The sequence below is a fragment of the Monodon monoceros genome, unplaced genomic scaffold (assembly GCF_005190385.1).
Source record: "Monodon monoceros isolate NGI ecotype Baffin Bay Population unplaced genomic scaffold, NGI_Narwhal_1 Super_Scaffold_12, whole genome shotgun sequence".
NCBI lineage: Eukaryota > Metazoa > Chordata > Mammalia > Artiodactyla > Monodontidae > Monodon > Monodon monoceros.
Window position 1 is genome coordinate 161,430,531 of NW_021703768.1, and position 12,604 is coordinate 161,443,134.

Sequence of the window (12,604 nt, forward strand, 5' to 3'; positions counted from 1 at the left end):
CTGGTTCACACATAATGCAGATGAACCATGCACACAAGAGGGCGAGGGAGGAGACCAAAGGGCAGAGGAAAAATTTTATGTTTAAATTTTTCTCTTCTCCCCTTAAAATGTGAATTTTTTTAAAGCATATTCTCTGCATTCAAAGACCTTATTCTTTATTTTTAAATTAATTAATTTATTTTTGCTGTGTTGGGTCTTTGTTTCTGTGCGCGGGCTTTCTCTAGTTGTGGCAAGTGGGGGCTACTCTTCATCGCGGTGCGCGGGCCTCTCACTATGGCGGCCTCTCTTGCTGGGGAGCACAGGCTCCAGACGCGCAGGCTCAGTACAAATGTGAATTTTTATTTCATCACTGTCATTCACTCACTCATTCATTCATTCATGCATTCAGTGAGACACTGGACACCATGATGGGCCCTTGGGGCTGATGTCATGAACAAGCTGGACAAAATCTCTACCCTTGGAGCTGAGACGTTCTATCTGGGGAGACAGACAAATGTCAGATGGTGACGGATGTCAGAGACATAAAGGAGATAGGAGGAGGGGGTGTCAGAGGCACTATTTAAATAGTGATCCAGGAAAGCTCTCTGAGTAGGTGACGTTTAGCCGGAACCCCTGCAGAGAATGAGACCCCCAGCTCATGGATAAGGGGAGGGATCCCCAGCAGGGGAAACAGCACTTGCAAAGGGCAAAGATGAGCCCGCAAGGCCCCGTGTAGCTGCCACCTGCCCCTTCTGCACACGCCTGGGGATCCCCTGGGCAGCAGGGTCTGTTGGAGGAAATCGACGGGGACTGGTGTGATAAGTAGAGGGAGCCCAGCTGTGACCCCTGCCCCGGGCTGAGCACAGCATTGCCCACCACCACCTGCCTTCTCCCCACCCCATCAGCCGCATTCCTTATCTTTTGACTGGTCCTGTCTCTCCTCTTCCACGACCCCACCCCCGGTCACCATCTTCCCTCCTGGACAATGGTGGCAGTCCCCTCTCCATCAGCCACAGGACCACATCTTCCCCCGCTTCCAACCCTCCATGCCTCCCCTGCCTGGAGTTCAAGGGCTTTACCTGCTGCTCTTCAGCCTCTCCAGCCACACCTTCCCCCAGCCCCACTCCCTACAAGACTCCCCTGGTGCACTCTTACACCTCAGGGCCTTTGCACTGGCGGCTGCCACTCCTGGGGTGCCAAGCTGGCCTGCAGTGACAGTTTGCACGGAGGCCTCCCTGACTACAGAGGCTGGGTTGGAGGCCTCCTCTGAGACCCCACAGTCCTCTGTATTCCCCTTACCCAGTCCATCTGTGTTAGGTGGGCCTCTCCTGGGACCCGGAGCTCTCCGCGGGTAGGACCTGGGCCCCCTTCCTGGAGGGGCCCTGAGCTCACAGGCAAATGTGCCCCTCCTTACTCCCCTTTCCAACCGTCATCCACGCAGAGAGCAGGTCAGCAGGAAGAGGAAAGGCACGTGTGGGATGGGAAGCGGCTGGCTCTGCATTATCACCTCCTGGAGCCTGACATGGCTGATTTTGTTATTTTGTGCTGTTGTGGGTGGCGAGGGCTTGGGTAGGGGGGCTCAGGATGAGGGGGACACAGAGGCTGGCTCGTCCACATCCTTCCTTCTGGAGAGACTCCCAGGCCCAATGCCCACTCCCTCCAGCCCCTCCAGGCCCCAGCACATCCCCAGGGACCAGGGGTGGCTGAGCCAGCCCATCCTGGGAATCCTGAGAGCATTCCAGGACTGCACTGGGAGATTCGGGGGTTTCTCTCTGACATTGCCCATGGTTCTCTGAGAGGATGGGATATTGTGTGGGGACCAGGCTAGAGGATGGCTCCCAGCCCCCTAGAGATACAGAAATCTTGGACCCCAGGCTCCACCATCAGGGACCCATGCTCTGAGCTTCCTGGAGACCCAGGAATCCAAACCCTTAAGGACCCAAGAAGCCAGGACCCCAAGCCCCACACTCAGTGATCCAGGCCCCTAGCCCTTTGGAGATCCAGGATTTCAGGACCCCAGTCCTGACTTTCAGGACCCCAGAAATCCAGGCCCCCAGCCCCTTAGGGACCCAGGAAGCCAAGACCCTAGTCTTTTTTTTTTTTAACACTGGCTCTGTTTTATTTATTTGTTTGTTTGTTTGTTTGTTTGTTTATTCCCAGTTTTTTGGTCATGCTGCATGGCTTGTGGGATCTTAGTTTGCCGACCAGGGATTGAATCCCAGCCACGGCAGCGAAAGCCGTGAAAGCGCCAAGTCCTAACCATTGGGCCGCCAGCGAATTCCCCAAGATCCCAGTCTTGACCCTCAGGAACCCAGAAATCCAGGACCCCAGGTCCTCAGTCCCTCAGGGACCAGGCCCCGAGACCTTAAGGACTTTGGTCTAGGATGGTGAGGTTTTTCTGCTCCATCTGGCTCTTCTGCGGGCTGGTTCCCTAGGTTGGTCAGGACGGTAGGAGTGCTGCCCTCTTCTGGATATACCTGGTCACTGCTTCCCCCGACTGGGTGACTCTCCACAACCTGCGTGGGTGAGAGAAGGCCACGAAGTCCCAGCTCCACCCCCTTCTCCTGTGGGCCTCAGTTTCCTCATCTGTAAAGTGGGTATATGCACAGTTCTCTCACGTAGGTTGTTGTGTGCATAAGTCCTTCCGCACGATTAAAAAAAAGTCTCTTCCGCAGGATAGAGAGAAGCCTGCAACAATGGGAGCGCTGTTAGCACTATTTGCGGAAACACATCAATGTCGCGTATCTCCCATTATTAATACCCTCCCCCGCCCCCCGCCACAAAGCACAAAGGCTCTTGGAAGAAAACTCCCTGCAGCCAGCAGGGCCCTGTGTGGCTGGCACCTTCCTTGCCTGCATTGTTCCTTTGCTCAGCTCCAGCCACATCTGCACACTTTTCTGATTTTTGAGCCCCTTGGCTGGTCCTTCCTCATCCTCCAGTTCTCTGCCCTCCAAGAGAAGTGGTCCCAGCTAAAGCGGCCCCTAGCCCCTCAGTCACCCTGTCAATGGTCTCTATGACCCCCACCTGTGAAGGTGTCTGGTTTGCTTATATCTTGCACAGTGCCCATTAGAACACGAGTTCCAGAAGGGCAGGGGCAGTGCCTGTTGTCACCACCGAGTCCCCAGCCCGTGGCTCAGGGCTAGGCACACAGTAGGTGCTTTACAGACATCACATCTGTAGGAGTTTCTTAATGATTGCTGTAAGGAATTACCTCAAACTGGCTGGCTTTAAACAACGTAAGTGTATTATCTTGCAGTTCTGGAGGTCAGAAGCCCAATACAGGTCTCACTGGCTAAAATCAAGGCGTGGACAGGGTTGCCCTCCTCCTGGACATTCTAGAGAGAATGTTTTCTTAGCTTTTCCAGCTTCTAGAGGCCCCCCACTTTCAATGGCCTGTGGCCCCTTCCTCCATCTTCAAAGCAAACAGTGTAGCATCTTTCAACCTTTCTCTGACTCTGATCCTCCTGCCTTTCTCTTATAAGGGCTCTTGGGATAACACTGGGCTTACCTGAGTAATCCACGATCATCTCCCCATCTCCAGATCCTTAACTTAATCTCACCTGCAAAACCCCTTTCACCCTGTCAGGTTGCCTATTCACAGGTTCCAGGGATTGGGACGGAAACATCTTTGGGGGTCATTGTTCAGCTGACCACAGCACCTGAGGAGGTAGATGTTATTATTGTTCCCATCTGATAGATGCAAAAACTGAGGCCCAGGGAGGCAAAGTCACTTGCCTAGGCTCGCCCATCGAGTAAGTGGCAAGCACAGGTTCTAGACGCTGGTCCTTCTGTCTGCATCTGCCAAATCCATCCATTTGAGCCATCTGTGAGCGGACGTGGGGACACAGGAGAGGGAAGAGTTGGGGGCGGGGTGGTGAGGTGGATGGCAAAGGGGCTGCCAAGGGGACAGGAGGAGTGTGTGTTCTGTCCTACTCTAGGGGCTTCCCCAGATACCTCAGCCAACCCAGTAAGATGCCCCAGGATCCCGGGGGGGGTCCTGGAATTGGGGGGGAGGGATGCGGGAGGTTGGAAACGACAAGCTACTCTGTCCCAAGTTCACTTCCTTGGAAAACGGGGTGACAGATAGGGCCGTTCCATCCAGGAAACCCTGGCTGGGCTCCAAGGTCATCTTTGATTTGCTGACTCAGCCCCAGACAGTGGGGTCATGTGGTCACTCAGGGGGCTGTTGCTGGGAACACCTACTGGGAAAGGATAAGAGGGTGGCCGGAAGGGGTCTCTTCTGCCCCCAACCCCCTGCTTCCCAGCGCAAACCCCTTTGGCCTCTCCAAGACAGACCCTGCTTTCCCTCCCCCACCTCACTCTTTAGGATAGAAGTGCAGGGAGCGGGGGGACTGCTTTTCCACAATGTTCCACTTCCAATTTCACCACGTGGGCACACCACCTTCTATTTCTCCTCATCACCTCCTCTTCATCACCTGCCAGACTGTGAGCCCCAAGAAGGCAGCAACCACAACCTGAACCCCAACATTTCATTATGACAATGTTCAAGCATACAGAAAAGTTGAGTTTTAGAATGAAAATCCATCCCTAGATTCTACAATCAACACTGTCTATATTTGCTTGATTACAAATCTGTTCATCCATCTACCCCTCAATCCATTTTATTTTTCATGCATTTCAAAGTAAGGTGCAGACATTAGCTCACTCCAGCCCCCTAAATATCAATACTAAATCCCCCCCGCCAAATGCTCCAACCCACAGACCGTGAACTAGAGGTCAATGTTCACTGGCTGCTCTCCTAACTTTTTTCCCTTTTGAGTAAAATAACTTAGAATGAAATACACAAATTCCAGCAGTGTTTTCTTGGAGCTTTGACAAATGCATTCACCTGTGTAATCCAAACTCCTATCAAGGTACAGGATGTTTCCATCATTCCAGAAAGTCCTTTCATGGCCCTTCCCAGGAAGTCTCTGCCTCTGCTCCCGGGGAACCATTGTGCCCACAAGTTTCCAAGCTTGAGTAGTTCTGCCTATTCTAGAACTTCATGTAAATGGGCTCATAGCGTCTATAAATGGGCTCATAGCGTCTATACGATTTTGTGGGTGGCTGCTTCCACTCAGTCTAAGGTAAAAAAAAAAGAGGTATTTTTACCTCTTGTTCTCCATTGGAACTCCAGTGCCTGGCATACAGTAAGTGCACAAGAAATGTTTCTGGGTGAGAAAATGATGGCATTGAATGAATGAATGAAATTGCTCCTTGTTCACGGAGACTTGCTCTCCCATCAGCTCTCCCCTCTCCAGCTTCTCGCTGGCCAACCTCCTCCTCGGTCTGCTGAAGCACCACTGTTGTCACCCCCAGAAGGCCCCTCTTTGGGGTGCAGTCAACAACCCTTCTATTTGTCTCTGTTCAGGGGGCTGTAGTTCCAAACGGCAGAGACCCCTCCCCAACCTCCTGCTTCCCAGCCCCCTGCCCTGTCTCATCTTCCCGTGAAAACACGTGTTATCAGGCCCATGTAAACCCGTGTTTCCCGCTTTCCCACAACATCAGCTTCAATTTCCAGCCTCATTTCCGCCCCCCCCCCCCGCTCTTCTCTAGATAAGCACCTCCACCCGGTTCCAGAACTGCTAAAGCCTCTCTTGGGTCAAAAATACCCTCCCGGAGCAACCAGAGCCTGGAGACATGGCTGAGTATTGGGGATGCAAAAAGGGTGCAACCACTTTGGAAAACTGTTTGGCATTTTCTTATAAACTGAATCACTTACCTACTATCCGACCCACTCCCAGGTGTTTACCCAAGAGAAGTGAAAACTTAAATCCATAAAAAGTTCTGTATGACATTATTCACAGTAGCTTGATTCATACCCTCACATTCAAACAACACAAACATCTGTCAACAGGTGACTGGATACACAGATGGTGGTCCAGCCGATCAATGGGAGATGATTCAGCAATGAAAAGAAACAAACTATAACAGCGTGGGTGCATCTCAAAAACACTATATGCCCAGAGAAAGAATCCAGGCACAGAGCACTACACACTGTACGATTCAGTGTATATGGCATTTGAGAAAAGACAGATCTCATCAATAGTGATGGAAAGCAGGTCAGTGGTTGCCTGGGGGAAGGGAGGAGGGGAGGATTGATTGGGAAGGGACAAGAAGGAATTTTAGGAGGTGATGGAAATGTTCTAGATCTGCAGTGCAGTGGTGCCTACACATCTGTATATATTTCTCAAAACTTGTTAAATTGTAAGCTTGAAATAAGTGCATTTAAAATAAAATTTTTTTTTCAACTGTTGTAAAATAAACGTAACATAAAATATACCATCTTAACCATTTTTAAGTGGACAGTTCAGGAGTGTTAAGTATATTCGCATCGTTCTGCAGCAGATCTCCAGAATTGTTTCGTCTTGCAACACTGAAACTCTGTACCCATTAAACAACAGTATTTGTCCTTATTTCACACAGCATAATGCTGTAATATGTGTCAGAATTTCCTTCCTTTTTAAGGCTGAATAATATTCCATTATATGGATGAGTATGTTTGGTTTATCCACTCATCCATTGATGGACACTTGGGCTGCTTCTCCCTGTTGGCTATTGTGAATAATGCTGCTATGAACATGGGTATGCAAATATCTTTTCAAGACCCTGCTTTCAGTTCTTTTGGATATCTACCCAGAGGTGGAATTGCTGGGTGACATGGAGTTTCTTGGGGGAGCCTGATCCTCGTGACCTTGATTTCAGTCCAATGAAACTAATTTTGTTTATTTCCTCTTTTTGGCCGCACTGCACAGCATTCGGGATCTTAGTTCCCCGACCAGGGATTGAACCCATGCCCCTGCAGTGGAGGCATGGAGTCTTAACCACTGGACCGCCAGGAAAGTCCCAATGAAACTAATTTTGGACTTCTGACCTCCACAACTGTAGAATAGATGTATATTGTTTCAAGCCACCAAGTTGGCAGGCATTTGTTACAGCAGCAGTAGGAAACTCATACACTCTTCCAAGCTGACTGTCTGGAAATCCATCAGTCTGGTCAACAGTCTACTAGGTATTTTATCTGTCCATAAGTCAGATGGCTCCTGGGAAAGGTCAATGCCTTGCTCTGGGTTGGAGTTTATTTATTTATTTATGGCCACACCACTCGGCATGTAGGATCTCTGTTCCCCCACCAGATATCGAGCCTGCACCCCCTGCAGTGGAAGTGTGGAGTCTTAACCACTAGACTGCCAGGGAAGTCCCCTGGGCTGCAGCTTAGAGGATTCAGAGAAGGGTTGGGGGTTTCCTGGTTACAGCACTGAAAGATTCTGCCTGGCCAGGGAGTTAGGATGCTGTTCCCTCCTGTTCCTGCTCAGTGGATGCTCTCAGGGCTGGGCAGCTTGGGGGCTCTGAGCAGCTTTGGTTCTGGACTCAGCTCTGCACAGAACTAAAAGCTGCTAGCCTGTCACTCCCCTCAGTTGGACAGTTGGATCCGTCTCCACTGGAAATGCTGGGAGAGCCCCCAGGTCCCCAAGACAGGAGCAGGAAGCTTTGGGAGTGCAGGGTAAATTCAGATCAAAAGTCTCCAGTTAATAAAGCTAGGCTGTGTGCACCCCACACCCCCCAAATGGGTTCAGCCATAGCTTACAGTTTCCAACACTCTCTACCTGCAAAGCCCTCCCTTCCCAGCTCCATGTGCTGAAATCCCATTGTTCTTGGAAGGTCCATCTTCTCTGGATGTATTTCCTGAACATCCCACAGAACCTGGGTGCCCGAGACGAAAGGGACATGCTCATCAGATCCGGGCAGCCCCTCTCCCACCTGTCTCAGGGCCTTGTGTCAGGCTGCCCGTAGTCTCCACAATAGGGTGACAGTCTCCTCAAGGAACAGGGCCAGCACTGCAACATCTCAGCAGAGCTCCTCTCCCTGGGGACACAGGTGGCTCCTTCAAACGCATCATGTATTCCTCAGTCGAGTCACTGGTCACATTGTCCCAGGGGTAGGGATGGGGGTCAGACTCATTCCTGTGTCCCCAGTGCCCTACAGCCCCTGGCCCAATGCAGGTTACCCACTGGGTTTGGGGGGTATCATAGGCCCCTGAGGTCAGGGTCACTCACATGGGTGACATCAGAGTCTCTGAGATAAAGCTTAGAACAGCTAACCAGAGCCAGGAGCCAAGATTCATTTCTCATTTATTGATGCTCCCTCGGGCTGCAAAGAAAGCTCTCAAAATCCCTTCTTTGAGGCCTTCCATCTGCACGGTAAAATAAAGTAAATCAAACAGCTCCATCCTTGACCTTGGTTAGGGAGGGCGATAGGGTCAGATCACAGGGCTGGGGAGCTCAGATTTTGGGGCGGGTGGGGACTAGGTGAGGTCCACGGGTGAGGGGTTGCAGTGAGGCTGGAGCGGAGGTCTCAGAGTGCAGTTACTGGCCTACGCTGTGGGTGGGGTGGGAAATTAATGGAGGTGGGCGGAGCCAGGACGGTGAGCGGCTCAGGCGATTGGACAAGTGCCAGTGGGCGTGACTCTGGGGCACTGGGGGAGGTCAGCAGCTGAGCCTCTTCTCACAGATCCAGCTGTCGTCCCTGTTGTCGCACGGTGCGTCGTTCCACATCCCCGTGCGGAGAATCATGATGCAGTCCTCGCGCCCCAGCGAGTCATTGGGCTCCCCCTGATTCCAGTGGCTGCAGTGGTTTAGCGGAGGTGTTGCTGGGAGGCTAGGCTGAGGATGGCCATGGGGTCCAGCCTTCCTTTCCGGGGTCTAGCCTGTTTATTGCTTGGGGCTAACCTAGACATCCTGAGGGTCTAACCTGAGCACACGCACCTGGGATATAACTTCCTAACCCCAGAATTTAACCCTAGTCACTTCCTGGGGTGTAGCCCGCCCATCCCTAAGGAGGCCCTGAGATCTGGCCGAAGCGCTTCTCCTAGGATCCGAACTGTCAGCCTCCCCAAGTCCCTTCCTTCACCTGAAGCTGAGCGGGACTCCGTCCACCCACTGGTAGCCCTGGATCCTGCGCGCCCTGCGCACGGCCCTCAGGCCCAGCCAGTAACCGCGGCCACCAGTGTTCCGACTTAGGAAGCCCTGGGCAAGAGGGGAGACTGAGCCACGCGTCCGTCCGGCCCCGCCCCAACCACGCCCCCTCAGGTAAACTCCTTCTCCCTGCCCCCCGCCCCCCAAAGCCGGAGCTGCGCACCTGCTCATCCAGGCCCCCGACAATCACCAGGTGCGCTCTGGCGCCCTCGCAGTGGCGCTGCGCCTCCACCCACGTGGCCCGTTGGGTGGAGAAAAGGTAACAGGAGCCCTGGAATGGCAGCCACGACTTGGGGCACTCCTCGCAGGAGCCTGCAGGGTGGCGAGGATCAAAGAGGCGATATGCTCCCAAATGGAGCAGATGGTGAGGATTGGGGAGGGGAGTGTTGGACCACTGGGCTCAGGGTCGGTGCCACTGAGACCAGGCCAAGGTCAAAGGGCGGGGCCAGGCGGATCAGGGAACCCTGGGGCCCAAGGGCGGGATCCACTTGTCCTCTCCTCTCCCCTTCAACCCTCCGGATCGTGCTCACTGTTTCCGAGCCGGACTCCTTCCAGCGCCCGGAAGAGCTCAGTGCGGATGTTCTCACGGTCCCTACTGGCTTCAGCCAAGCTCTGGGTCACTGCGAGGTAAAAGGGGTCCAGGTTATAGCCAGGCTCAGCATCAGTAATAGGGTCATGATTAGTTAAGGTCAGCATCCACTTCCGTAGTCATTGCCAAGGTCAAGAATGACATCACCCATTTTTGGATTGGGTTGTTTGTTTTTGTTATTGAGCAAACAACCCAATCCAAAAATGGGCAGAAGACCTAAATAGACATTTCTCCAAAGATATACAGGTTGCCAACAAACACATGAAAGGATGCTCAACATCATTAATCATTAGAGAAATGCAAATCAAAACTACAATGAGGTATCACCTCACGCCAGTCAGAATGGGCATCATCAAAAAATCTACAAACAGTAAATGCTGGAGAGGGCGTGGAGAAAAGGGAACACTCTTGCACTGCTGGTGGGAATGTGAATTGATACAGCCACTATAGAGAACAGTATGGAGGTTCCTTAAAAAACTACAAATAGAACTACCATACGACCCGGCAATCCCACTACTGGGCATATACCCTAAGAAAACCACAATTCAAAAAGAGTCATGTACCACAGTGTTCATTGCAGCTCTATTTAGAATAGCCAGGAGGTGGAAGCAACCTAAGTGTCCATCGACAGATGAATGGATAAAGAAGATGTGGCACATATATACAATGGAATATTACTCAGCCATGAAAAGAAACGAAATTGAGTTATTTGTAGTGAGGTGGATGGACCTAGAGTCTGTCATACAGAGTGAAGTAAGTCAGAAAGAGAAAAACAAATACCGTATGCTAACACATATATATGGAATTTAAGAAAAAAAAAAAAGGTCATGAAGAACCTGGGGGTAAGACGGGAATAAAGACACAGACCTACTAGAGAATGGACTTGAGGATATGGGGAGGGGGAAGGGTAAGCTGGGACAAAGTGAGAGAGTGGCATGGACATATATACACTACCAAACGTAAGGTAGATAGCTAGTGGGAAGCAGCCGCATGGCACAGGGAGATCAGCTCGGTGCTTTGTGACCACCCAGAGGGGTGGGATAGGGAGGGTGGGAGGGAGGGAGACACAAGAGGGAAGAGATATGGGAACACATGTATATGTATAACTGATTCACTTTGTTATAAAGCAGAAACTAACACACCATTGTAAAGCAATTATACTCCAATAGAGATGTTAAAAAAACAACAACAATGACATCAAGGTCAAGGACTGTTATAGCTGGGTAGGGTCCAGTTGCAGTTGGGGTTAGGAGTTGCAGTCAAGGTCAGAGTCCAGAGGTCAGGGTCAGGATGGAGGACACGACTGGGGTCAATGGTCAGGATCACAGGACAGGTGGGGGTCACAGAGGGGTCCGGAGGTGAATCAAGGGTAGGGTAACAGCCGGGGTGAGGGGTCAGGGATCATGGCAATGTCCTGCCCTCACCGCGCTCGCTCAGCTCTTTCAGGGTGCTCTCCTGCTGAATCAGCTTCGACTGTGCCTCTCTAAGCTTGGTGTGCACGGTCTGCAGCTGCGCCTGAGTCCCCAGGCCTGGGAAGGGGGGGCGAGGATGGAGGCGGGACATCTGAGACCAGCCTGCCGCCCCCGCTACACGCCAGAGCCCCGCTCCCACTCGCCTCCTCCAATCCCGGCCACAAGCCCCGCACCCTCGGTCCACCAGTCTCACAGCAGCTATTGCAGGCTCGGACCTCCTCCTTCAGGACACCCAGCACCGCCGTCTGCTTCGAGGCTGGAACGATCCCCCGTCCACCCCACACACTCCAGGTCACCCTCGGGGACTCACAGGACCCTGCCCAACTCCAGGGCCAGCCTAGCAGACTGTGAGGTCCCCACCGACCCACCCACTACCCCGATGCCAGGGTCCAAGACCCTTCCGCCCCCCGAACTTTGGGGACCCAAGAGCCCCTGTTCTGCACGTACAGTTTGTCCTCAGCAGATCCTGTTGGCCAAGCAGCGCCCTGCGCTCTGTGGAGGCTGCAGAGAGAGGGGGACTCGGGAACTCTTCCCACGGCCCGAGGGGTGCAGGGACCCTGATCACCGGACACACAGAGTGGGTGGACAGGCGTGCAGCGCACGTGATGTGCACACACACCGACAAAGGACAAACACATTCACAGGCACATATGCACACACGTGCGTGCACACAAACTCTGTTCTGACGCGTTCACACTCAGACCCAGGCAAGGGCCTGAGACCTGGCTGGTGTGCTCAGGGACAGAGAAAAGGTCTATGTCCCCAGGGGGGCTGGACACGACCTCCCCCGTCATCCAGTCACTCACCCTTGGAAAACAGGACGCTCAGAACGAGGGCCCACAGGATTGTGACCACCAAGAGAGCCAGGGCCAGGAGGAGGGGTCTCTGTCCCCAGCGTCCCCAGTGCCCTGGGATAACACAGATGGACTCCTGAGGAGTTCCTCCAGTACCAGGACCACCCTGGATCCCTGGGTCCTGAGGACTGAGCCCTGGATGCTTGGGTTCCTCTCAGGAAACTGACATTCAGAGAGGTACGGTAACTTGTCTGTGGTCACACAGCCCCTAAGTGGTGGAGTTGAAATTTTAATCCAGGTCCAGCTGGCTCTAGGGCCTGTGGTGTCTCTCCTGCACTCACTACTTAGGCCCTCTCTGGGCTGGTCCTCTCCATTCTCCCATCAAACCCCAAACCACTGGTCAGAGAGGGACCCCAGGGGACCTGTGAGGCAGCCCCATTGCTCATACCTCCGGGGACCTCCTCCAGCCTGCCGTCCCACCTGCTGTACCCGGCCATGTCCATGGTGAACAGACATCCAGCTCTGGGAGTAGATATAAAAGTAGCCTCATCCCTCTCCCCGCCCCACCCACCCTCTTCCTTCCTTCCCGTCTCCTGTGTCTCAATTCCTGGTGCAGAGAACCACTGACCAATCACAGCGATGGGCCCTTTCTGGGCTGGGCTTGGCTGGGCTGGGCTGGGCTGCAGTAAGGGTGGGGAGGGGAGGGGAAGTGGGGAGCTGAGGGGGGTTGAGGGAGGGTAGAAGGGATGGGGGGAGTGAACTGTGTGTGTGTGTGTGTGTGTGTGTGTGTGTGTG

General features: G+C 53.0%; 1 protein-coding gene across 3 annotated transcripts; it reads right to left on the reverse strand.

Moving 5' to 3' along the window:
* Positions 1 to 8,092: 8,092 nt before the first annotated feature.
* Positions 8,093 to 12,344, reverse strand: LOC114891511 (C-type lectin domain family 4 member G-like). 3 transcript variants are annotated; one of them, XM_029215643.1, is made up of 9 exons: positions 12,258 to 12,330; positions 11,822 to 11,923; positions 11,463 to 11,516; positions 11,209 to 11,271; positions 10,968 to 11,072; positions 9,485 to 9,574; positions 9,118 to 9,266; positions 8,890 to 9,005; positions 8,093 to 8,604 (listed from the first exon to the last, which is right to left on the reverse strand). In XM_029215643.1, exons 1-9 carry the CDS (start codon positions 12,310 to 12,312, stop codon positions 8,466 to 8,468), a joined length of 873 nt encoding a protein of 290 aa, XP_029071476.1. In that variant the 5' UTR covers positions 12,313 to 12,330; the 3' UTR covers positions 8,093 to 8,465. The 3 variants fall into 3 exon arrangements, with proteins under 3 accessions (XP_029071476.1, XP_029071475.1, XP_029071477.1); XM_029215642.1 differs by having other exon boundaries at positions 11,463 to 11,572; XM_029215644.1 differs by lacking the exon at positions 11,822 to 11,923 and having other exon boundaries at positions 12,258 to 12,344.
* Positions 12,345 to 12,604: the final 260 nt, after the last annotated feature.

Bases quoted from the DNA above. Each gene is read 5' to 3' on its own strand.
- LOC114891511 (XM_029215642.1), bottom strand. From the start codon at position 12,325: ATGTCTGTTCACCATGGACATGGCCGGGTACAGCAGGTGGGACGGCAG. The intron at 11,272-11,462 runs GTACGTGCAGAA...GGATCGTTCCAG, and splicing joins GGATCTGCTGAGGACAAACT to CCTCGAAGCAGACGGCGGTG. The intron at 9,006-9,117 runs GTGCGCAGCTCC...CCTCTTGCCCAG, and splicing joins TCGGGGGCCTGGATGAGCAG to GGCTTCCTAAGTCGGAACAC.